The following is a 25,177-nucleotide window of genomic DNA, read 5'->3' as shown; positions in this document are numbered from 1 at the left end:
TAATAGAAGTGGAGACAATTTATTAAGAACGAGAAAGGAGACAGATGGCTGGGAAAAGGCATACACTCTGTACGAAACACCATGACAAAAAAGCAAGTTGGGGAGGAAAGGGTTTTTTGGCTTACACTTCCAGATCATAATCCATCATTGGAGGAAGTCACAACAAGGAACTGAAGCAGGTCCGGAACCTGGAGGCAGGAGCTGATGCAGAAGCCATGGAGGGGAGATGCTTCCTGGCTCCCTTCCTCAGGCTTGCTCAGTTCACCTCTAGCCCAGGGATGGTACCAACCACTATGGGTCCTACCCATTTTCTTACAGTTGGATTTCACAGAGGCATTTCCTCAAATGAGACTCCTTCCTTTCTGGTGACTCTAACTTGTGTTGAGTTGACACAAAGCCAGTACACACTCAAAATTCAAAACACATTTCTCTTTATTTGTATGGAAGGTTCAAGGCAACGTTTCTTATGTATTCCTGCCTGTCCTGGAACTTTCTCTGTAAACCACAGAGCCTCGAACTCACAGAGATCTGACTGCACCACCATTGCCCTGCTAACATCTTATTTTCATTTATTGGTTGTTTGGGAATTGAACCTACAGCCTTTTACATGCTAAGCAACTGGGGTTGGAATCCAGGATATTGTGTAGGTAGGCTGGTTTTCGGCCAATACAGACCCAGCCCTACACAGAAATCTGAGGACACTATCGGTCATTTCATTTATTTTTATCTATGTATTTATTTTTGATTCTGTTTTTTTTTTTTTTTTTTTTTTTTTTTTGTTTTTTGTTTTTCGAGACAGGGTTTCTCTTGTTGCGGGAGGTCCTTCCGCTCCTCCAGCCAATAGCCGCCAAGATACCAGCCCATTGGGGCGTGGTATCTTTCCCTTTAAAAAAAGCGGCCACTTCCCTCCTCTCTCTCTTTACTTCCTGCTCTGGTTCCGGCGACTAGACTTCTTCCTAATTGCGTGCGTAGAGGGCTGTTGTCTGGGACGGTAATTTGTAAGTTTATTCCCTTTTAAATAAATACCACCCTATTAATCACAATTCCAAACTGGTGTGGGATTGTTTATGACTTGCGCCTTCATTCTCTGTAGCTTTTGGTGCCTGTCCTGGAACTAGTTCTTGTAGACCAGGCTGGCCTCGAACTCACAGAGATCCGCCTGCCTCTGCCTCCCGAGTGCTGGGATTAAAGGCGTGCGCCACCACCGCCCGGCTGATTCTGTATTTTTTTTTTTTTTTTTTTTTTTGGTTTTTCGAGACAGGGTTTCTCTGTGGCTTTGGAGCCTGTCCTGGAACTAGCTCTTGTAGACCAGGCTGGTCTCGAACTCACAGAGATCCGCCTGCCTCTGCCTCCCGAGTGCTGGGATTAAAGGCGTGCGCCACCATCGCCCGGCTGATTCTGTATTTTTAAAAATGATTTATTTTTATTTTATGTGCAATGGTGTTTTGCCTGCAAGTATCTGTGTGAAGGTGTGGGATCCCCTGGAGGTAGTTACAGGCAGTTAATGTAGGCTGCCATGTGGGTGCTGGGAATTGAACCCAGGTCCTCTGAAAGAATTGTCAGTGCGCTTAACCACTGAATCATCCCTCCATCCCAACATGGGAGGTGGCTCTCACCTTCCACCGTGTGGGTCCTAGGGGTGGAACTCAGATTCTTCACGCTTGGAGGTAAGAGCTTTTACAGGCTGAGCAATCTCAGGGACTTTATAGACTTTTTAGACAACACTAAAGCCAAGGGCAGAACCCAAGGCACACAGACGGAGTAGGAGCGACTTGACCGCTAGGGGGCGCAGCACGCCAGGGGCCTTCGACCGAACGTGGCGCCGGAGGGCGGGGACAATCATAGCCCCGCCCCTCCGTCTGCGGCGCCCTGTGATTGGAAGAGGAAACGATTACTTAGTAGCGCCGTTGGGGTGGGCGGGAGAAGAGGGCCGGCCGAAGGTGACGCGGTGTTGGCGGAGGTGCGGGGCTCCGCGGCACTCCGGGCGGTGGATGGCGGTGGGATGGAGCCCGGGGGGAGCGGCGGCGGCGGGTCGGCCGGGCTCATGCAGCAGATCCTCAGCCTGAAGCTCGTGCCACGAGTGGGCAATGGGACCCTGTGCCCCAACTCCACTTCGCTCTGCTCCTTCCCAGGTACGCCCCGCCCCGCGCCTGCGCATTGCGCACCTGTCGCCGGCGGTCCTCTGGGCGAGGCCGAGGCAGCCTCGGAACCGCCACCCGGGTCCCTTGGGGCGACGCCTCTCCTGTCCTAGGGACTACCCCTAAACTGCCTTCGCGAGCCTGTCTGCTGACCCTGTCCTCTGACTCTGTCTACCCCCATCTCCGCTCCAGCATGTCTTTGCAGGAATCACTTGCTCAAACCTGTTGCGGGTTCTCCCACCCACACCTTGAAGAACTTAGACACAACTTCTGAATTGCTCTTACCTCACACTTCGCCGCCTCCTGTCAGGAGAGCTGTCAAAGTTACATTTACACGGTGGAACTGCCAGAGTCCAGAAAGTTGTAGGGAGGAGAATCACCTCCCCTGGGATCAGTAATAAAGACCTTCAGGGGACGGTATGATTATTTGTTTTGGATTTTTTTCGGGGGTACGACAGAGGGGGGATTTGGGGCGCCCCAGCAAAGCTGAAACTTGGGTTTTGTAAAACGTGAAGCTGGGCCAGAGACATCATAAAGGAAGACGGGCGGGATTGCATGGTAAGCCAGGCACCTGTGATTCTCATCTACTGGGCAGCGACTGCCAGGCGCCTCTCGGAGGACACCTGGGACCTGCCTGTGTAGTAACTGACAGAGTGGTTTTCTGTTTTCACGGCAGTTGAAGATGTTAGCTTGTGATCCTGCCTAAAATGAGAGTCCGGAAGCTCAGATTGTTTCCAAAAGTATTAGTATCACACCTGACAGTGATTAAAAATAAATAAAAATGCTCACGAATCCCTTTCTGGAGACGCTTTCCAAAAGATGTAGAGTTCATACTCCCTGAGGATTAAATCAGTCTGTTTTTTATTCACTTTCTTATTTCTCTTAAACTATTTGGGAATTTTCCAAACCTGAGAAACTGGAACACAGTATAACAAATACCCATAAGTTTATGTTCATTGGTAAAAGTCACACATTGCTTAAAAACTGGGGCGCATTTGGCAGTTGTGAGACCCATGTAGCTGGGCAAACCTACATGGCGGGCTACTTTAGATTATGGGGCCACAGTTGAATAGTTGGCTTGTGTTGATGAAAATTTCATTATGCAAAGCATGATTATTTTGGTTCTTGCTCTTTCTCTGTCATGCCTATGTCCATGTGTATACACATCACATTTTAACTTCCTGAACTGCAGAAGTCATGACACTTTATGATTCGTCAGCTCAGAACTCCCGAAGCAGACGTGTGTTCTTTCATAGCCCCCAAATCACACCGCTTCTAAAATACTTACCATTGATAAAGGGATGTTAAACAGGCCTTATTTAAATTTCTCTTTGGGTGTGTGGGAATGAGGGCAGGTGCCCCCCCCCCCCCCGCGAGGTGCAAGGCGGGGCTACAGGTGAACTGGTTGTGAGCTGTCTGACATGGGTCCTGGGAATCGAACTTGGGTCCTCTGGAAGAACAGCAATCACTCTGAACCCCTGAGCCATCTCTCCTTTGTTGTTCATTTTGTTTTTGTTTTCATTTGGTGGGAGAAAGAGGCAATCCATTCAGAAAGAAAAAGATAGATGGCCTAGTTGGCTGAGCAAAGGGCTGTTAAAAGCTTTGCTAAACCTGGGAGCTAATCTCTGCTGAGTGTGGTGGCTCAGTACTCTAACCCCAGCACTCGAGTCAGGAGCATCAGATGTTTGTGAGTTCAAAGTCAGCCTGGTCTACATAGCATATTCTAGGCCAGCCAGGGCTACATAGACTTTGTCTTAAAAAATAAATAAAAAAAAATCCCACATTGAATTTGATTGTCCCAACTCTTTAGTATTGTTCATACTAGTGTTTATTTCAGCTTTTCATTTGTTTTTTGTTTTGATACTAACCTGGAACTCCCTGGGAAAAGCAGCAACTGCTCTTTTGTTCTTTTCTTTCTTTCTTTCTTTTTCTTTTCTTTTCTTTTTTTTTTTTTTTTTTTGAGACAGGGTTTCTCTGTGTAACAGCCCTGGCTGTTCTAGAACTCTCTCTGTAGACTAGGCAGGCCTTAAACTCCTCTGCCTCTGCCCCCGAGTGCTGGGATTAAAGGCATGTGCCACAACCACCACCTGGAATAGCCACAACTGCTCTTTACTGCTGAGCCATCCCTCCAGACTCCCTTCTGAAAATGTTCATCTGCAATATGTATTTGAATTTACTTCTGTTCTTCAGTAGATATGACACTTGAGAGTAAGTCCACCGAGACTCACTCCTGCATCAGGTGTCCATCTGGCCCAGTGTGGGCTCCAGGCTGGAGGCATAAATATGTGTGAGGGTAAAGCCCTCAGTGGTCACCATGTGCTGATCACAGGGGCTAATGCAGTCCCCGCAGCCCTTGGCCTTAGGTTGGCCAGAGCTCAGCAGTGAACGCATCCACTCCCTGCGGTGTCTCACTTTTATTTGGAATTCTGGTTATAATGGGTACTTGAGCTGAACCCTAGTTTGAGACTCGAAAGACCTCACTAGGAATCTTATCAGGGTCCTGAGGCTGCTTTCCTCTATTTTGGTCACACAGAAGAAAAGATTTCTCGTCATTTATGCCAACTCATGGCAGATCATGCCCTAAAATATTTTGTGGTTTCCCTGTACTAAAAAGCTTTGAATTGATTTTTTTCTTTTTTTAAAAACCCGGCCTTTTCAACTTAGCCATTTAGGATTCTGCCAAATTCTCATCCTGACTTGCTCAAATTTCTTTTGTTGTCTCTTTACGCTTGTTTGTTTGAGACAAGGTCTCATCATGCAGCTGGGGTTGCCAGAGAACTCGAGCCTTCCTAGAGCTGAGGTGAGGGCTTGCTCCACCATGTCTGGCTTTCTAGAACTGAGGTGAAGGCCTGCTCCACCATGTCTGGCTTCCTAGAGCTGAGGTGAAGGCCTGCACCACCATGTCTGGCTTCCTAGAGCTGAGGTGAAGGCCTGCTCCACCATGTCTGGCTTTTAGTTGTCGTTTGTCCCAGTCAGGAATGACATTCATTCTCTGAGGACAGGGAATTCACTAAAGTGATGTCAGATGGAGCAGCACTGTTGTCGCAGTCAAGAGTAGAGTCAGCTTGGAAGTCAGTTATTCATTCCCTGAACAAGTATTTACTGATTGTTGTGTACCTGGGTTTTTTTATTTTTATTTTTAAGATTTACTTTTACTTATGTGATTGAACATATGTGTACGGATGTCTGTGGAGACCAGAAGAGGACACTGAATCTCTGGGAGCTGGAGTTACAGGTGGTTGGTTGCCCAGTGTGGGTTTTGGAATGTGAACTCTGGTTCTCTGCAAGAATAGCAATCGGTCATAACCGCTGAGTCGTCTCCAGCCTTCCTGTTGCACTGGGGTATCTATAAGAAAAGGCCTGGACAGACAAAAGCCCTTCCTGTATGGGTCATCGGTTCCAGTGGAGAGACAGAGAAAAGTAAGGACACCATACCTGGTGATGAGGATGAGGCAGGATAAGGGGCAGAGTAAGTGGCTGAAGTGTGTCAAGGGATGGAGTGTTTTTTACATAAGGTGATCAGGGCCTGGTATGGTGGCACACACCTTAAATGTAGCTCTTGGATGGCTCGGTAGGACTGTTGTGCATTTGAGGCCAACCGTCCTGAGGTACATCCTAAATTCAAGGCCAGTCTTGGCTATTGTGGTGGCTTGGATAAGAATGCCCGCCATGGGCTCACATGTTTGAATGCTCCAATCCCAGCTGGTAGAACATTTTTGGGAAGGATTAGAGGTATGGCCTGTTGGAGGAGGCGTGTCACTTGGGGAGGGCTTTGAGGTTTCAAAAACCCACACCACACCAGGTCCTGTCTCTCTGCTCTGTACTTGCAGTCAGAATGTAAGCTCTTAGCTACTGTTCCAGTGCCATGCCTGTCTAATTGCCACCCCGGTGGTAATGGACTTGCCTTTTGGAACTATAAGAGCTATAAGAGCTGCCTTGGTCATGGTGTCTCTTCACAGCAGTAGAACAGGGACTAAGACAGATAGTATGCAGAGAGAGGTGCCAGGCCACAGTTTGTTGTCCTCAGAGCAAGTCTTTGTTAGAGGGGAGGGGAGGCTATGCATGGATCTCCTGGCAGATAGGAGATAATTGGCAAGCAAGGAATGAACAAACAATTGAGTGATACAGGCTTATGGGCCATGAACATCCAGGCAGCCTAGTTTCAGAAGGAAGTCACAGCACTGGACAAGACTGTAGTCCCCAGGAGGCCAGATGTGGGTCGACTGACAGTCCCTGCGCTACAGAGGTTCACCCAGGAACTGTCGGAGTTTATTAGCTGTTTGACCTGGAGCATGAGGTCCGAGTAGAGCCAGCTGTAAGGATGGCTGCCTGCTTGCCTGGCACTCACGATCTTGTTCTTTTAGACTGAAGTTATCTTAGGGTCAAGATGACTAAGGCGGAAAGCTGTTCATCAACAAGCCCTTTTCCGTATCATCTGGGCCAGCTCTCCATGAGACTTTACTCTTCCATTGTCTGTAAGCGCTGTGTGTACGTATGTATGTATGTAATTATGTATGAATGTATGTATTTTGCTCAAGATTGAACCCAGGGCTTTGATACCACCAGGAGCAGAGTTTGGATCTCTAGTACCAGCATAAATGCAGTGTGGGCATGGTGACCTACTTGTAAATTTGGCATCTGGGAGGTGAAGAAGGGGATCCCCAGAGCAAGTTGGCTAGCTAGACTATCTGAATTGGTGAGCTTTGCATTCAAGTGAGAGACTCTGCCTCAAAGTATAAGAAGGAGAGCAATCAAAGACATCCAACGGCAATCTCTGCCTCAACACATGTGCAGACACATGTACATGCACATGCCCCACGTCCACACAGACAGAGGAACATATAAGGAGAAGGCCCTCCCCAATGTGACCCATCAGTCCTGGAGACAGCTTACAGCTTGTGTTCCAACAGCAGAAAGCCAGCAATAGAGCTGCCAAGGAAAACATAGCTGATAATGTGCTGGCCTTGAAGTGAAGAAGATGTTCTAAGACAGGGCACCATTTCACAGTGTGTTGAGCCAGGGAATGAGAAGAACTCCGCATCGATCAATAAATAGCTATTAAACAGTTGGTAAATCGAGGTGCAGTAGATTTAAAAGAAATGACTTAGTTTTTTTAAAGTGTTTTATAGATCTAAGTTTGCTATAGCCTTTAAAATCATGTAATCATTCCGTCTGAGAGTGTTTTTATAAACTACTCATTTAATATCGTAAAGCCTTCCTTCCCCCTCAAAGTGTTTTAAGTAGTAGTATACGAGGGCCCTGCAGCAGCTAACACATAGGCTCAGACTGTGACGGTTCCACAGGCTAGACATTTAAACAGCCAGTTGTTTACTTGGTTCTGGAGGCTGCAGGTCAGATCTGGGTGCCAACCAGCGTTGGGTAAAGGTGAGAACTTCCTTCTTGCCTTTCAGAGAGCTGCCTTGTTACTGTGTCTTGGGGCTGGGGGCGGGGAGTTAATCTTCTACTCACAAGACAGTTAAAGGTAATGAACACTTTAATCCCAGGAGTCAGTAGGTAGAGGCTGGCTGATCTGTGGCTTCTATGCCAGCTTGGGTGACATAGTGGGACCCTGTCTCAAACAACAAACCATAGTTCTGTCAGAGTTTAGTGTGAATTTGGGGTATTCTCACCTTCCTAATGTTGGACTATCGCCGGGTGGTTCCTGCTGTGCGTTCCTGGAGGCACATCCATGTTCGTCCATTTGTCCACCGTGGGGCAGCAGCCGTCCCGCAGCCACCTCCTGCAGGCCCTGTGTTTCAGTGGTTATAGTTTCAGAGTGATGGGAGTCTAGCAGGAAAAAAAAGCCCCAAAATGGTTTGACCTTTTTTTGTTTTTGCTCTGCTTTGTTTTGGGACAGTATCTGTGGCCCAGGCTGACCTCGGACTCATAGTGATCCTTCTGCCTCAGCTGCCCAAGTGCTGGGGACTACGGGATGAGTTACTATAAAAGCTTTGACACCCTTTGTAGCTGCCAGATAGTCCCCAGACCAAACACTGTCAATTATTAGTTATCGTCAACAGGCTCTGAACCCTAGATGGGGCATTTGTGAGGTTTTCTGAAAAATTATCCAGGGGGCTGGAGAGATGACTCAGCTGTTAAAAACATTGACTGCTCTTCCAGAGGACCCAAGTTCAATTCCCAATACCCACATGATAGCTCACAACCATCTGTAATTCCTGTTCCAAGGACTTCTGGCCTCCTTGGGTACCAGGCATGTCAAACACATACATGTAGGCAAAGAACCCATACACATTAAAGAAATATTTTTAAAAATCACCTAGCCCCCAAAGTCGCAGGTTCAAGGTTTCAGAGACCACAGTCTGTGGTATGCTGGATGCAGTGTTTGGAGACCTGTGGTGAGGCACCGTGTCCTGATGGAGCAGAGCTGCTCACCCAGTGGCAGGACGAGGAAGGAGTCAGGGCAAGGGATAGTCAAGGACCCACACCTGGTGACCTACCTAGGCCCCACCCCCTGGTTTCCACCATCTCCTGGAACATTACCACCGACTAGGGACCAAGCCCTCAGTGTGTGAGCCTGAGAGGGGCACTTCATATGCAGGCCTCAGTTCCTCGTGAGGTAATCCCGCCCACCTGTGTGCCCGTCACTGCCAGTGCTCTTACAGGTGTTCTGTGTCAGTCAAGCCAATGGTGTCTGATCTCTGTGGAGACATTTGGCCTGGTCTGGGGTATTTTTTATGTCACTCCTGGGAACTGAGTGCTATGGGCCAGTGTGCCCTAAGTATGTGTGAAGCTCTGTTCAATCTCTAGCATCAGAAATGGGGGGAAGGTTAATATCTGAATTGGAGTCATCTTTAGGGTAGAGGTTCAGGTCTAGAGAGATCGCTGCTCTGCAGAGAACCCAAGTTTGGTTCCCAGCACTTCAGGTGGGTGACAGTCACCTGTGACTCTAGCTCCAGAGCAATCTGACACCTCTGGCCTCTGTGGGCACTGAGACACAAGTGCACATGACAACATGCATGCATGTAGTTAAAAATAACCCTTAAAAGAGTAGTAGTTTGCTGGGCGTTGGTGCACACGCCTTTAATCCCAGCACCCGGGAGGCAGAGGCAGGTGGATCTCTGTAAATTGAAGGCCAGCCTCGTCTACGGAGTGAGTTCCAGGACAGCCAGAGCTGTTACACAGAGAAACCCTGTCTTGAAAAACAAATAAACCAACAAAAAGTAGTGATTCTCCATAGGAACCAGTTCTGTTTTGTTTTGTTTTTCTGAGACGGACTCATGTATAAATCGAAATTTAGCAGATGCCTTTGAATTTCTAAGCCTCATACCTGCACTTCCTAAGTGCTGGGATTGCAGGTCTTTTAGCCATCTTTCTCACCTACCTTGTTTGTCTTCATTTCTTCCTCCTCTTCCTCCTCTTTTTTGAGACAAAGTCTTGCTATATATCTTAGGTTAATCTTGAATTCATGAGCCTTCTGCTTCTGCCTCCCTAGTGCTGACACTACAGGCCTGCCCTGCCAGGCCAAGCTTTTATTTCACATCTTAAAGAGTTTTTAATACCCTAATTAATAGGAGATGGTAAAATTGCTATTTATTAACTTATTTTAAAGCAATTTCAGTTTGTAGATATTTATTGGCTTGTGCTGACATAGTCAAAATATCATTTAGGACCTAATGGACTAGATTGCCTTGCTTTCTTCCCCCTCTAGTTTGCGAGTAGATGTAATTTGTTGGTCACCTTTTTCTGTAAAGGGCCTACAGACTTCTATGTTCTAAGCTCTGTAGACTATCAGTGTCTACCACTGATAACAGCCTTGTTCATGTTGTTGGAGAACTTTCATCGACTGCTCTTAGTGAGCAAGCCTGGGTTCAAAGAGGTCTATGTCTATTAGCCCTACAGATGAGTTTAAACTAGCCCTCAGTAGAAACAGGAGATGCTGTGAGTGTAGCTTGTGAACCCTTTAAACCCCATCCGTGAAGCCTGGCTTGTAATACCTAAGCAAGGGAGGCAGGAGCTTCAGAGTTCAAGGCCAGCCTCAGATACACGGGAGATGAAATCCTGTCTCACTAAACCAAGGGACTGGAGAGATGGCTCAGAGGTTAAGAGCAATTGTTGCTCTTGCAAGAGGACCTAGGTTCAACTCCCAGCATCTACATGGTGGCTCACAACCACTCCAGTTCTAGGAGATACAATGCCGTCTTGTGGTCTCCATGGACACAAGCATGTACATGGTGCACATACAGACACGTGATGGTGGCACACGCCTTTAATCCCAGCACTCGGGAGGCAGAGGCAGGCGGATCTCTGTGAGTTCGAGGTCAGCCTGGTCTACAAGAGCTAGTTCCAGGACAGGCTCCAAAGCTACAGAGAAACCCTGTCTGGAAAAACAGAAACAAAGAAACAAACACCAACAGCAAAACCACTAGAGAACAACTAAGTGCTGATGAGAATGGGAACAGAGGGCTCTGCGGCTTGGCAGGGCCTCACTGGGACAGTCAGTGACTCAGCTTCGCCTTTCTCTACCCTCACAGAGATGTGGTATGGTGTGTTCCTGTGGGCACTTGTGTCTTCTGTCTTCTTTCATGTCCCTGCTGGATTACTGGCCCTCTTCACCCTCAGACATCACAAATATGGTAGGTTCATGTCTGTAAGCATCCTGTTGATGGGCATCGTGGGACCAATTACTGCTGGAATCTTGACAAGTATGTTAGACATTAAAATACCAGTCAAAAACTTGTAGTGTGTTTGGTCACCTCATTTTAGAAATATGGGAGGGTGTGGGGCGGGGGTGAGAACTTAGCTCAGTGGTAGAATGCTTGCCTACTGAGCACAAAGCCCTGGGTTTGGTCTTTAGCACTGGGAGGGAAAAAAGAGTGTGTTATGTGTGTGTTGCATGTGTGCACACACAGTGAATTCTAGAGAGTTATGTTAGCTTATTAATTATTCCTTTTTGGGTTTTGCTTTGTTTTTTGTTTTGCTTTTTTGACTCTCAAGACCCTTACCTGGCTCTTTGGCTTTTCAGGTCAGATTTGAAATTTTGTGAGGCAGGCCACTAGCAAAATAGAAATATCTGCAGAAGCAAAATATGCAGAAGCTTCAGCATCTTTTTGTTTCAATTTGACTTGACTCTTGCAGAATAGTTCCCCAGTTGCTATACTCTTTTGGGTGTGGTTCCTTTAGGGATGGAGAATAAGTCTATTGATAAGAATTCTTGATTAGAAAGATAAGTTGAGGGCTAGGGATGCAAAGCTGAATGTCAGAGGTAACCCAGTGTCTGAGGCCCTGGGTTTGACCCCAGCATCACACACCAAGGAAGGTCTGATTTGTGGTTTTCAGTTCGCCATGATCCCCCATGTGGCAGACTTTTCTTGCTGGGCTATCTTTGGATTTCCAGCCCCCAAATATCGACACATAGGCTTATTATTAATTATGAAAGCTTGGCCATTGGCTTAGGCTTGTCCCACTAGCTCTTATAACTTAAATTAACCTGCTTTTATTAATCTTTGTTCTGCCACATGACTTGGTTACCTCTGCTCTGTACCAAATGTCTGACCTTTTCAGTGTCTTCTTGGCTTCTCACTGGCGTCATCCCACCTATCCTCTCCTGCCTAGCTATTGGCCATTTAGCTCTTTATTAAACCAATCAGAAAGCACCTTGACAAAGACATATCTTCACAGTGAACAAAAGGATTATCCCACAACATCCCCCACCCCCAGACTCCCTAATTAGAGACTGGAGTAGCATGGGAATCACAATTATTTTTAAACCTTCTTTTTGTGTCTTTGTTTTGTCTCATGTCACTAGCAATTAGAGGGACCAAAATGATACGCTTAAATCATTTTTAAATTCATACTTACAATAAATTAAACATCATGAATCTAAAAATTATATATTAATAGCCACAAATTGTATTTTGGTGTGGATTTAATATATATATATATAATCATAAATGTATTTATAAAACATAGATTTCTAATTGGTCACCTTATTTTATTTTCCCTGTGAATTTAAATGCTGAGCTTTGAGAAGAAATACCTGTTGGTCTCTTTTACCTTCTTTTTTTCCTTCCTTCCTTCCTTCCTTCCTTCCTTCCTTCCTTCCTTCCATCCTTCCATCCTTCCTTTTCTTTCAGGTACCATAGCCGAGTTTCTCTGTGTTCTGTTCACTTAATGCTGCAGTATCCACACCGAATTTCTGGTCGCTAGACGAGTCTCCTATCAGTAAACCAGGGATGCACTCCCCACCCCACATCCTTGAATGCTGATTAGACGAGATGTCTCCATGCGTAGTCGATAGAGTACCTGGCACGGTAGTTGGCACACAGTAACTGAATATGTGCACATTTCCCTTTTTAGGATTTGGGGTAGTTTTCTTGTCTTTCCTTCCTATTCTCTGTAGTCTTTTCCTTTCTTCCCTCATCATCCATGTCTCCTGTGAAGACCCAGATCAAGTTCCTCAGGCTTCTCTTTTCCTCTTCTAGGAAGCTCAGTAACAGAGGCCCCATGAAAGTTGTGCCCTGAGACATTAGTGGCATTGATTGCCACTGGAGGCAGAGTCAAATATCTTGTCCTGTTTGCTTGTTAAAACACATTTCTAATATCTCATGTCACAGTCTAAGAATGTATAGTCTTCCTTTCTTTTTGGGATGCTGAGAACGGAAGCCATGGCCTTGTGCATGCTAAGCATATGCTTTATCATTGACCCACGCCCCCATCCTACCTGTAGACACTTGAGTCAATTGTGTTCTGTGAGTTCCTGTGAGTCTCAGGTGGATAGCTGGGTTGACACCCGTGTTTGTGCAGAATGTTAGATGTGGGGGGGGAAGTGTCTGGGTCTACACAGGTGTTTGTGCAGAATGTTAAATGTGGGGGGGGAAGTGTCTGGGTCTACACAGGTGTTTGTGCAGAATGTTAGATGGGGGGGGAGTGTCTGGGTCTACACAGGTGTTTCTGTGCTGTGCTCTCACTCTCCAGGAAGTTGCAGTGACTGTAATAAGGAAAACAGTGACCCAGGAGACAGAAGGGACCCTGAGGTCTCTACCCTGGTGCCCTTTGCATAGCTTTATGGCTCAGAGTCCTATTGCTTTCTCCTTTCTTTCTTCCTTGAATGGCGGAACCCTCAGTATCATAGCAAGTGGAGCTGGGGTTCCCTGTGGCCTGGAAACATTTCTTGATCTGTCTCAGTAGATTGCTATTCATTGCCAAGAACATAGTTGGTGCCCATTCAGTGATAGGCATGGGGTTAATTAGCACAGGAGTGAAGAGAGATGTTGTCCCACAAGGGAATGGCTGCCTTGTCTCCCTCGACTGTCACTTCCAATCACTCAGTAAATATGAGAGCCTCAGTCTTAGGGAGTACAAATCTAAATGCTGACTGCAAACCACATAAAGAAAGTTAGTGTGCTCACCAGAAAGGACAGGGAACACAGACTTCTTAATTAAATGTAAAAAGTTTGTCTCCCAATAGTGAAATTTTTAAGTGTTATATTTTTGTAATGTCATTAATCTCAGGTTTTGTTTTACTAATTAATTTTTTTCTCTTTTAACACAATTCCATTTGAACCAGGTGCAGCAATTGCTGGGGTTTACCGAGCTGCAGGGAAGGAGATGATCCCCTTCGAAGCCCTCACCCTGGGCACTGGACAGACATTCTGTGTAGTGGTGGTCTCTTTTTTACGGGTTTTAGCCACTCTATAGCATACGGCCTTTCCCTGTGATGGCACAGCTGCCTTTTATAGACTCCTTCAAAGGCAGAGACAGTGCCATGGACTCTTCATTCCTCAAGTGGAAGCAACTTGGAGGCGCCAGAAGGTAAAGAACACCGCAGCTGTTTCCTCGGTGTGAAGCTCCAGCCACTGAAGACCCCTGTGGACGGACTCCTCTCTTTCTCAGCCAAACCAAGCTCCTTGGCTTTCTCTTCTTGTGGCTGTTTAGGTTTTACATGCACACCTTTACCTAAGCCAACAATGCCTCAAGTTTGCATCTTTCGAAGAGGAATTTGCATCATTATTTGCAAATATGCAAGATTGCTGTTTCATAGAAACAATGGACAATGCTGTTTAATTTTAAGGGCATAGGCTGCACCGTACTGAAAGCTTATCATCATGACAGTAGGCCGAGTTTCCTGGGCTGAGTATCGCTCTGGGAACGAACTGGCTGAGTGTAACAGGAAGAAGACCTGAAGTCCAGTTCAAAGTAATGGCTTTGCTTCCACTGTCAAAAGTAGGTGACCACTGAGAATGTGACATTTTATGGATAACTATTTTTGACCTCTGATTATTTAATATATTTTAAGAGATGTGAATTTATCATTTGATCAAAATAAGCTAGCTAATTGAGATTTCTTATTTTTTTTAAAGATACAAGGTCTTGCTTTGTTACCCAGGCTGGCCCAAACTCCTGGGCTCAAGTGATCCTCCTGAGTGATGGGACAATAGCATCACTGTCACACCTAATTGAAGCTCTTTTTCCAAAGAATTTCCATGATGCCTTTACCTGTCACCTTTAATGCTGTCCATTTTATTTACTTTCTCTGGAAATATGTTCTTAAGTGGCTTGAGTTGGACTTCAGAACCAGATAGGTTAAGATACTCTTTGGACATTCAGGCAAAATAAGACACTTAGAGGATTCTGTTACAGTTTTCTTCCTGACTTTAGTTTATTTGATGACTCCAAAACTTGCAGCCGAAATGAGTCAGGGCTATTGGTTCCTTTAGTGTTTACCTAGCAGTGGTCCGTCGGCCACTTTTGCAGTATTGGAGTATCAACTCCCAGAAAGTGCCTAAAACTTCTCTTCATATACATCCCATCTGGTCTTTTTATTTTTATTCAAGAGAATTTTTATCCTTAAAGAGACATAGTTTTAAACCTAATTTTAGCTGTTTTAGTTTTTAACTCTACTGCCTATCTTGTTTTTCATTAAAAAGGCCTGTAAACTGTGACCTTCAGAAGGGAAGGGGTGGATGTGTGCGCCTTCCATCACTGTAACGGTTTTGTACAAAGTACAGTGCTCTTGTTGTCACCTGCTTTCAGAGTAGCTTCTGGTAGTTAGCTCTGACATTTTTAAAGGCAAATTTTCATTGAGAGAGTAAGGCTATCATTCTATGAGGACATTAATGTATCTTAAAGCAATATGCTTTTAGCTTCTGGTTAAAAATAGCCAGGAGGAGGCCAGCAAGATGGTTCAGCAGGTCAAGGTACTTACCTCTAACTTCTCAGGACCCACATAGTGGAAGGAGAGAACTGACTCCTGCAAGTTGTCCTCTGACCTCTATATGCTGTTCACACACACACATAAATTGATACATGTAATTTAAAAGAATTTTTTAATAACTAAGAGGACGTCTGTGGGTACCTGCACTTATGTACGCACACTCCCTGTCCCCCACATGCACAGCATTTTAAAAATAAGATAAAATAGCCAAGAGGGTCAGTTTACCCAGGAATGGCAAGGGGAAAGATGCAGGGATGGCTTAAAACTGTAGTGACAAGCCGGGCGGTGGTGGCGCACGCCTTTAATCCCAGCGCTCGGGAGGCAGAGGCAGGCGGATCTCTGTGAGTTCGAGACCAGCCTGGTCTACAAGAGCTAGTTCCAGGACAGGCTCCAAAACCACAGAGAAACCCTGTCTCGAAAAACCAAAAAAAAAAAAAAAAAAAAAAAAAACAAAACTGTAGTGACAAATCAGCTTTGGCAGACAATTAAAGTGCAGATAAATGGCTCTTAATATTCCCCAGAAATAAGAGCAAATTTTTCTTCCAACAAAAGGTTTTCATTTTGGTCTCGGGCTGTGAATTTGGAAAGCATTCTTTTGGTTGGAGAAACTGGAGCATGGTACCCTGCATTCTGGGAAATGACAGCATCGTATACGGAAGGACACCTTAGAGTCCTCACTAAACATTCTTTGGGATATAATTTCACACCCTAAGCACATAGATGAATCAGTGCTGAGCTGTTCCCCCTAAATAATAACTTCTGAATATATTGACCCATGATTAAAATGTTAGGTTATTTGTATTTACAACCAAGACACAAAAGTTAGGGGGTTTTGAAGGGTGTTTTTGATTCCATCTGTTTCTTGTGTATATTTTATCTGCTCTCTAAAAAGGAAAACCAAAAACTTGAGCTGTAAAATGTATCTTCAAATTACAGAGTATGTCCTTTAGCCCAGTGTGTATGAAGCACTCTTTGTGAATAAATGCATATAAACTATAGACTGAGCTTTGTGAAGGCTTGAAATATTTTCAGGAAGAAACCGTTTGGATGATAAACAAAGAATGCTTTCCACTTTGATCCCTTTTTGTCTTCTTCCTCTTGTCCCAAATGCAGATTTATTTGCATGGTTGTGTTAAACACATCTCCTTCTACAGTTTCTTCAGGTCTTGTCTCCCGGTAAGGACTTTCTTGGACCCTGATTCCTGCATTTACTTTACACTTCTCACCTTCTCCTTTTCAGTTCTGAGATAGTGAGGCAACCCCCAACCAAAAAGCTGATCTTTTTGGGCTAAAAATTAAGTTCATGAACAAAAGTGTATTGATTGTTATGTGAGCAAGATGTACCTCTGAGCTGTTAACTTCCTTTGGCGCAGGATGCTCCTCAGGAAATGCCGGGACTAGAGAGAAGTAGTTCGTGCAGATAAAGGCATCCTTCCTGTGTCCTTTAGGTTTTTAAATTGTATGTTGGCTTTTGATTCCAGTGCCCTTCTGACTGCCCTGGTTTTTGTCAAGTTCTTGTGACACCGCAGGACACGCTAACCTTCCCTAAGGAACCGACTGTTTCCTGGAATGTGAAGCCCTGGTGCCATTAGTGGCCCATGTGCAGAAGGTTTTGTGACCTGTATTTCTCTCTTGTACCCTATGTAAGGCTGGTTATGACCAAAATAAGCTCAACTTTTTATATTAGGTGATTGCACTTAACTGTTATAGTCCAAGCGATCAAATCTTTGTACATTAGAAACTTATTTAAATTTTATTTTTCTACTGACATTTCTAATGCTAGTATAAATGTTTATCAATAAAGAATTACTTTAAATTCTTTGAGTTGGGATTGTATTTTTTTGTTTGTTTTTAGATTTTATGTGAGGCAATGTCTTCCCACATCCAACTCTTCACAATAGGTTAGGCTGGCCTTGAACTTTTGGCAGTCTTCCCCCAAATGCTTCTCCCACAGGCTGGGATTACAGCTGCAACTACCACACTCGCTCTGGAGTTGCTCTTTCCTTTCCTTTCCTTTCCTTTCCTTTCCTTTCCTTTCCTTTCCTTTCCTTTCCTTTCCTTTCCTTTTCTTTTCACCTCTTCCCCCACCCCACTTATTTATTTTTGGGCAGGGTCTCACTATGCAGCCATGACTGATCTGAAACTTGTTTAAGGCTATCCTTAAACTCAGATCTGTTGGCCTCAGCCTCCCAAGTTCTGGGATTAAAGGCAAATGCCATCGTGACTGGATTCCATCCCTACCCCACCTCCCATTTTAAATTTGTTTATTAGTGGGAGCAAGGGCAGATGCTTGTCTTGTCGTGGCGTTATTGTCAGTAGAGGTTGAGGACAGTGTTCAGAAATCAGGTCTCTCCTTCAACCACTTGGGTCCTTGGGATCAAACTCCAGTCAGACTTGGTCACGGACCATTTTGCCAGCTCCTGGAATTACATTTCTTCTGTAATCTTTTATACTAAAATTATGTATATTTTAACTGTATTTTTCTTATGTTTAACTTTATTTTTTTGATTTTTTTTTTTTTTTTTTGGTTTTTCGAGACAAGGTTTCTCTGTGGTTTTGGAGCCTGTCCTGGAACTAGCTCTTGTAGACCAGGCTGGTCTCAAACTCACAGAGATCCGCCTGCCTCTGCCTCCCAAGTGCTGGGATTAAAGGCTTGCGCCACCACTGCCCGGCTGTTTGTTTGTGTTGAGACAGGGTTTCTCTATGTAGCCCTTGCTGTCCTGGAACTTACTTTATAGACCAGGCTGGCCTCAAACTCACAGAGATCTGCTTGCCTCTGCTTCTCAAGTGGTGGGATTAAAAGTGTGTGCCACCACACTCAGCTACAATTTTTAAAGCATACAGTAAGTACACAGATCTTGACTGTACAGTGCATATGTGTGTATGTGCGTATGTGTGTCCTTATGTGACCACTAGTCAGATCAAGAGACATGTTTCTGGATGAGCGGTGGTGGCGCATGCCTTTAATCCCAGCACTCGGGAGGCAGAGGCAGGCGGATCTCTGTGAGTTCGAAGCCAGCTTGGTCTACAAGAGCTAGTTCCAGGACAGGCTCCAAAAGCTACAGAGAAACCCTGTCTCAAAAAACAAAACCAAATAAAAAAACAAAAAAAGAGAGAGACATGTGTCTGCCATCCTGGAAGGATACAGAATATCAGGCATGGACAGTCAGGGTTCATCCGGAAGTCCCCATGACTGTGTGGACCTGAGACATAATGAAAGGAACTTTCAGGGGAGCTGGAGAGACGGCTCAGAGCTTAAGAGCACTGACTGTTCTTCCAGAGGTCCTCATTTCAGTTTTTGGAAACCACATGGTGTCTCTCAATCATCTGTAATGAGATCTGGGTGCCCTCTTCTGGCAGGCAGGGATACATGCACACTGAACACTATACATATAAATAAATAACATCTTTTTTTTTTTTTTTTTTAAGTTTCCATAAAAGTGACAACCAAGCTTGAATGTGGAAACTGGAAGATGAAGAGCAGAAGGTGCTGAAATTGGCAGGGATGATCCCTTAAATCATTGTCAATCTAAAATAAGGCAGCATGTGATTGAGGAAAACATCCAGTACCAACCTACAGTTTCCACGTATGCATGAGCACAGTCACATGCACACACAAAAACACACGTGCACTTATGTGCACCTGTGAATATGCATACACCACACACAGATGTACCTCCTCAGATAGGTATGGCGACTCAGGCCAGTGATCTCAGTGCACAGATGTAAGTGGAGATCGCCTGTTCGTTTCCCTGGCCACCAAGAACCCAATAATCACACAGAAACTATATTAATTACAACATTGTTTGGCCTGTTAGCTCAAGCTTCTTATTAACTAACGCTTACATATTAAATTAACCAATTTCTATTAATCTATGTATCACCACAAGGCTGTGGCCTATTGGTAGGTTCCGGTGTTTTTTTCTTTTGACAGCTACATGGTGTCTCTCTGACTCTGCCTGCTCTCTCTCTCTCTCTCTCTCTCTCTCTCTCTCTCTCTCTCTCTCTCTCCCCCTCTCTCCCTCTCCCCCTCTCTCTATTTCTGTTCTGATTTCCCACCTGGCTTTACTCTGCTAAGCCATTGGTCAAAACAGCTTTATTCATCAACCAATAAAAGCAACACATACACAGAAGGACACCCCACATCACTCAGAGTCTGAGGCAAGAGTACTATCACAAGTTTGAGGGTGAGTTTAGGACATTCTGGGCTACAGAGGCTCTTTCTTTAAAAAAAGAATGGAAAATGAGAATCTCATAACTACTTGACACTATGCGATAGTCTCATACTGGTTGGGAATTTTAGGTGGGAATCAGACTTTCATTCAGTGTTAGGAGAGATGAGGGAGCATTGCTGGTGAACTTTTTGGAGCCTCCCCCCCATGACGGGCTACACGATTGGTCACAGGAGTGTTTATAATATCCAAGGATAATAAAGCCAAGAATAATGAAATTCAAAAGACTATGTTTAAGGCTTTCTATTATCTTATTATTTTCAGATAAGTCTGTTTTAGGGCCAGCAAGATGTCTCAGTGCATAAGGACCCTTGCCACCAAGGGTCTTGACTTGAGTTCAATCCCTGGGACCCACAAAGTGGAAGGAAAGAGCAGAGCCCTGCAGATTGACCTCTGATCCCTGCATGTTCATGATGCAAGCACATGCAAGAGGGCACACACACCAAACAGAAAGTTTTAAAACAAAAGCCTGTTTCAAGGAATCATAGCCCTAAATGTAAGAACTAAAACTTTCCAGCCTTAGAAGGATACCGATGTAAGAGCCATGATCTTGGCTTAGGCAGTTTTCTTAGGTAGAATACTCAGAACGTTCAAGGAAGACACAATAATAGATAGACTTCATCAAAACTAAAAATTCATGTTCAAAAGGAATTAGCTGTGGGTTTTTTGCTCCCTCTCACCAGCGGCTGGGTCGGGGAGGGGAGGAGGGAAACGTGATGAGTTTCCCAGGAAGCAGGCTCCAGAGACCAGATAGAGCTGCAGATTTGGTTCAATATGCATGTTCACTGGTATATATGCAAACATTACTAATCAGTTCAGGTCTTATCAAATCACTGTTCAATCAGTCCAAATAACATGCAATCCGTGGTGTGTGTGTGTGTGTGTATGTATGTATGTGTGTGTGTGTGGGGGGGAATATGTGGGGGAAGTAAGTCCAGGCAGTGTGTCTGCAGACAAAGGGCAGGAAGCAGGCAACGCCCTGAGTTTTGGCGCCAAATTAGAGGGTCTGCAGTTAGCTGGGACTCCATCATGAGTCATCTGGTGTTCCAGAGACCCAGGTCCTGCTCAAACAGCCGCAGGAGGTGTTGGTGCGGCTCACACCATCTGTCCTTTAATGACACCATCTGAAAAGAGACTGACCCCTCAATTACCAAGAAGTGCAAAAAGGCCTCAGGAAGACCGGAGGAACTATTCTCTAAACAGAGATATGGGAGACATACCCAGGATACTAAAAGTACTTATGCTGTCAGTAAAACCAGTTGTAAAATGGGTGAAAATTCTGAGGAGACTTTGCATGTGAGAGAGAGAGAGAGAGAGGGTTTCACTGTGTATCCCTGGCTGGCCTGTAACTCACTGTGGGAACCAGGGCTGGCTTTCAACTCACAGAAATCTGTCTACCTCTGCTAGGGCTAAAGGTATGTACTATCACACCTGACTGAAAAGGCATTTTTTTTTTCCAAAGAACATACACATTGACCAATAAGGACATGATATTTAACATCTTTTGTCATCAAGGAAATACAAATCAAGACTCTAACAAGATGCCATTTCATAGTCTATAAAAAAGACAACATAGGGTGTTGGCAAGGATGTAGACAGAGAAATGAGCTCTCATATGTTGCTGTTGCTGCTGATACAGACAGGGCATCCCCTTGGAAAACAGTCTGGTAGTTCCCCAAAAGGTAAAACATTATATAAGGACACAATTCCGTTGAAAACACCCTGCTAAGGCAACCACGAAGATCACACACTGTATATTCTGTTTGTGTGAAATATCCAGAACAGGCAAATCCACAGATACCGGGGATTGGGTGGAAAATGGGTGTAAGTACCTGAGTTCCAGGACAGCCAGAGCTACGTAGTGAGACCCTGTCTCAAAAAAACAACAAAAAAGCTCCCTTGAATAGTGTGCCTTGAAAGCTTTAATTATACCTTGACCAAGGGGCTGGTTGAGAAAGGCTGTGTTTGAGGCATGAAAACGAAGATATCTGTGGCTTTCTTTCTTTCCTTTTTTTTCTTTTTGAGACAGGGTTTCTCTGTGTAGTCCTTGCTGTCCTGGAACTCACTCTAGCCTCCTGGGCTCAGATCAGCTTGCTTTTGTTTCCTCCGGAGTGCTGAGATTAAAGGCATGCTTCACTGCGGGCACATTACGGTTTTCTGACAGGCATCTCACGAATCCACGAAATCTTTCAAATTTTTATTCTTATGCGTACATACCTGCATGTGTGTATGTGTGTCTACCATGTGCCTGGTGCCCACTGAGGTCAGAACTCCAGGGTGGTTGAGAACCATCAGTGTACTACTGAGAACAGAGCCCAGTTCCTCTGCAAAAGCAACAAATACTTTCATACCCTTTGGGCCATCTCTCTGGTCCCCACAAATCCACACATTTAATTGCTTTTCCAACTTTCCCATTGCTTCATCATGTACTGTAGGTGTCAATTTAGCACTGTGTGCAGTGGCTTCACTCACAGACGAGCAGATTTCTTTTCTCTTTAGTTATTACCCGATTGTTGATTCATTAACACTGAACTCGCGGCCAACAACACTTATAACTCAGGCCACAACGCAACTAACTTAACAGGCAGATTTCCTCAGTAAGACACATCGCAGCCTTCTTGCCCTTAGAAAATTAGACAGCGTTTCAGTAGTATTCTTGGGAGCCATTTTAGGCTGTAAGCAAAATCATCCAGAAAAACCCAAAACGAAGGGGAGGCTGAGACGGCATTAAAACTACTTAATGAGTCTCGCGGGAGAGTTGAACCAAGAAGGCGGAGCCTCAGTCTTGCTCAAAAGTCGCTGGGAACTTAGCACATTGTCGACTCTTAGTTTTTACTGGCTGCGCATGTACGGGAGTGACATTTTAATCATTGATTTTAGAGTTACAAAAAAAAAATTACCGAGTAAGCGAATTTGAAAATAAATAGACCCGTATAAAGTGAGACAACTGTATTTCCGCAAATAGGCCACGCTCCAGCAAGGATGCACGGTAGAGCTGAAGACTACAAGCCCCAGCATGCATCGCTTCCGGGAGGGTCCGAAATCCCATAAGGGCCCGTAGAGTTTAGGCCGGCCGACCGCACCAGCCGGAAGTGTCGTATTTGACCACGTGGCACTGTCTGCGCCTGTGCGCACGCCTTTAGGGCTGCCCTAGCTGCTGGTCCAACGCCTCTATGGTCTCGCCCTAGAGCTTTGCTATTTGGGGGCAGTGGCCGCAATCGTGTAGGTAGCAGGCCCCAAGTGACAGCAGCATGGAGGAATTCGACTCCGAAGACTTCTCCACGTCGGACGAGGATGAGGACTACGTGCCGTCGGGTGAGCGATTCGGCTTGAAGCATGAGGAGGGTTGTTCCCACGCTTCACGCCTCACTCGAGGCTCTCCAGGTTCCCCAGGGCGTGGGCCTCGTGGCCTCGAGTTCCCTGGGGCGCGTGGGTCTGGCGTCTCCGTCTGCAGGACCCTGGCCCACAGGCGACCTGGAACGCGCGTGGGTCGGTTCTGCACAGCTGCTCTCCTGGGCCGCCGCCCCCTCGGAGCGCGGGAACTGGCGCATGAAGCTGGCAGGCTGTGCGCGTCGTCGCTCTGAAGCGTTCTGGAAGTCGACCCAGACATTGGAGGCTGTTTTTAGGGGGTTGCCAGCTCCCTTCTAGTCCGAGGCTGAGCTGTCTGCTTCTGGGCTCCCACGGGATTGGCTTGTCAGAAACTTCATGTGATAATGGATCTTATCTCTTTGCAGTGGCTAATCATTGCTCTCTTTTAAGAACTTTTCAAAAGTTTTCTTTTTTACGATGAATCGTTTATCATGTATACCAGTGTTTTCCGTGCATGTTTGTTTGTGCACCATGTGCATGCCTAGGGCTTTAAAGGTCAGAAGAGGGCGTCCGGATCCTCTGGAAAGCATCCGGAGTTACAGGTGGTTTGTGAGCTGCCATGTGTGTGCTGGCAACCGCGTACCCTGGCCCCGCTTAGCCGTTGAGCCATCTCGCCAGCCCCTTATTATTATTTCTGTGTATGTATGTCAGTGTGTTCAGGTGCCAGGGAAGCCAGAAGGCGATGTTGGCTTCCCTGGGGCTGGAGTCAATCTCAGTTGTAAGCCACTCGACATGGATGCTAGGAACCAAAGTCAGGTCCTCCGAAAATGTAGCACACACTCTTAATGGTTCAGCTATCTTCTTTTTTGGAGGTGGGGGTGGGGCACGTTAAGAATCTCAACTCGTGCGAGGTCAAGACAAATCTTTTTATTCATTTATTTATGTATATGAGTGTTTTGCCTCCATGGACATCTATCTGTGCTCTCCGTGCATACCTGGTGTCTTCAGAGGCTAGAAGAGGGCATTGGATCCCCTGGAATCGTCAGTGGATGATTGTGATCCATTGAACGGGTGATGGGACTCGAACTTTGGTTCTTTGGGAAAAGCAACTTGTACTTTTAACCACTAAGCCATAAGCCATCTTCCCAGTCCAAGGTATCTTTTTTTTGGGGGGGGGGGTTCGAGACAGGGTTTCTCTGTGGTTTTGGAGCCTGTCCTGGAACTAGCTCTTGTAGACCAGGCTGGCCTCGAACTTGTGAGTGCATTTTTGTGCTCACCTGTGCATGCATGGTTTTTCGAGACAGGTTTTCTCTGTGGCTTTGGAGCCTGTCCTGGAACTAGCTCTGTAGACCAGGCTGGTCTCTAACTCACAGAGATCCGCCTGCCTCTGCCTCTGCCTCCCGAGTGCTGGGATTAAAGGCGTGCGCCACCATCGCCCGGCTTCTATCTTATTTTTTTGAGACAGGATTTTTCCCCGACCCTGGGACTTGCCATTTTATCTATACTGGCTAGATAGAGAGCACCGGAGATTCACTTGTTTTTGCGCTTTCCCCCAGCACTGGGGTTACAGGTGTGTACTATTATGCCTTGCTTTTATGTGAGTGCTGGGGCTCTGAACTCAATTCTTTTTTTTTTTTTTTTTTTTTTTGGTTTTTCGAGACAGGGTTTCTCTGTGGCTTTGGAGCCTGTCATGGAACTAGCTCTTGTAGACCAGGCTGGTCTCGAACTCACAGAGATCCGCCTGCCTCTGCCTCCCGAGTGCTGGGATTAAAGGCGTGCGCCACCACCGCCCGGCCTCAGTCCAAGGTATCTTAATACGAAAACATACCCCTTACTTATCTTGTACCTTGTCCTGGCTTAACCATTTCCTTAAAGGTATTTCTTCCGGTGTAGGTGAAAAGCAACTTTCGGGGTTGTAGATAAGAGGGCCTGCTCTACAACACGAGACTCTGGAGTTCAGATCTCCAGCGCCCATGTTAAAGCTGGAGGTAGCTTGTTGGTGCCTCTAACTGTGGCTTTTTGAGTATTGACAGGCACAATCCTGGGATCTCACTGGCTTAGTGAGCTTCTGGTTCAGTGAAAAACACTGTCTCAAAAAATAAGGTGTGGAAAACTCCTAGAGGAAGATGCTGCACCTTCCCGCAGCCACAGTACACACACACACACACACACACACACACACACCTACCTCCGAGTCATTCTTTGTTTGTTGTTTTGTTTTTCGAGACAGGGTCTCTCTGTGTAGCTTTGGAGCCTGTTCTGGAACTTGCTCTGTAGGCCTTGAACTCACAGAGATCCGCCTGCCTCTGCCTCCCAAGTGCTGG

General features: G+C 45.7%; 2 protein-coding genes across 3 annotated transcripts in view; both read left to right on the top strand.

Annotated features, from left to right (window-relative positions):
- The first annotated feature begins 1,940 nt into the window (after window positions 1–1,940).
- Tmem170a (transmembrane protein 170A) lies at window positions 1,941–17,089 on the top strand. 2 transcript variants are annotated; one of them, XM_057754421.1, is made up of 3 exons: window positions 1,941–2,132; window positions 10,631–10,732; window positions 13,666–17,089. In XM_057754421.1, the coding sequence occupies exons 1-3, from the start codon at window positions 2,003–2,005 to the stop codon at window positions 13,794–13,796; spliced, it is 363 nt and encodes a 120-aa protein (XP_057610404.1). In that variant the 5' UTR covers window positions 1,941–2,002; the 3' UTR covers window positions 13,797–17,089. The 2 variants fall into 2 exon arrangements, with proteins under 2 accessions (XP_057610404.1, XP_057610403.1); XM_057754420.1 differs by having other exon boundaries at window positions 10,631–10,801.
- Window positions 17,090–22,663: 5,574 nt separating this feature from the next.
- Cfdp1 (craniofacial development protein 1) overlaps window positions 22,664–25,177 on the top strand; it is an 84,186-nt gene continuing 81,672 nt past the window's right edge. The window contains exon 1 of the mRNA XM_057754193.1: window positions 22,664–22,859. Coding sequence (XP_057610176.1) covers window positions 22,796–22,859 — 64 coding nt within the window. The 5' untranslated portion in view covers window positions 22,664–22,795. The remainder of the gene's footprint in view (window positions 22,860–25,177) is intronic.

Source organism: Chionomys nivalis, chromosome 21 (assembly GCF_950005125.1).
Source record: "Chionomys nivalis chromosome 21, mChiNiv1.1, whole genome shotgun sequence".
In the NCBI taxonomy this organism is placed as follows: Eukaryota; Metazoa; Chordata; class Mammalia; order Rodentia; family Cricetidae; genus Chionomys; species Chionomys nivalis.
The sequence above is the reverse complement of the archived record's forward strand: the minus strand, read 5'-3'. Positions and strand labels throughout refer to the sequence as shown.

Excerpts from the sequence above, each read along its gene's own strand:
- Tmem170a (XM_057754420.1), top strand. The coding sequence starts at position 2,003 with ATGGAGCCCGGGGGGAGCGGCGGCGGCGGGTCGGCCGGGCTCATGCAG. Across the intron at positions 2,133-10,630 it reads TTCGCTCTGCTCCTTCCCAG|AGATGTGGTATGGTGTGTTC; the intron begins GTACGCCCCGCC and ends CTACCCTCACAG. Across the intron at positions 10,802-13,665 it reads TACTGCTGGAATCTTGACAA|GTGCAGCAATTGCTGGGGTT; the intron begins GTATGTTAGACA and ends CATTTGAACCAG.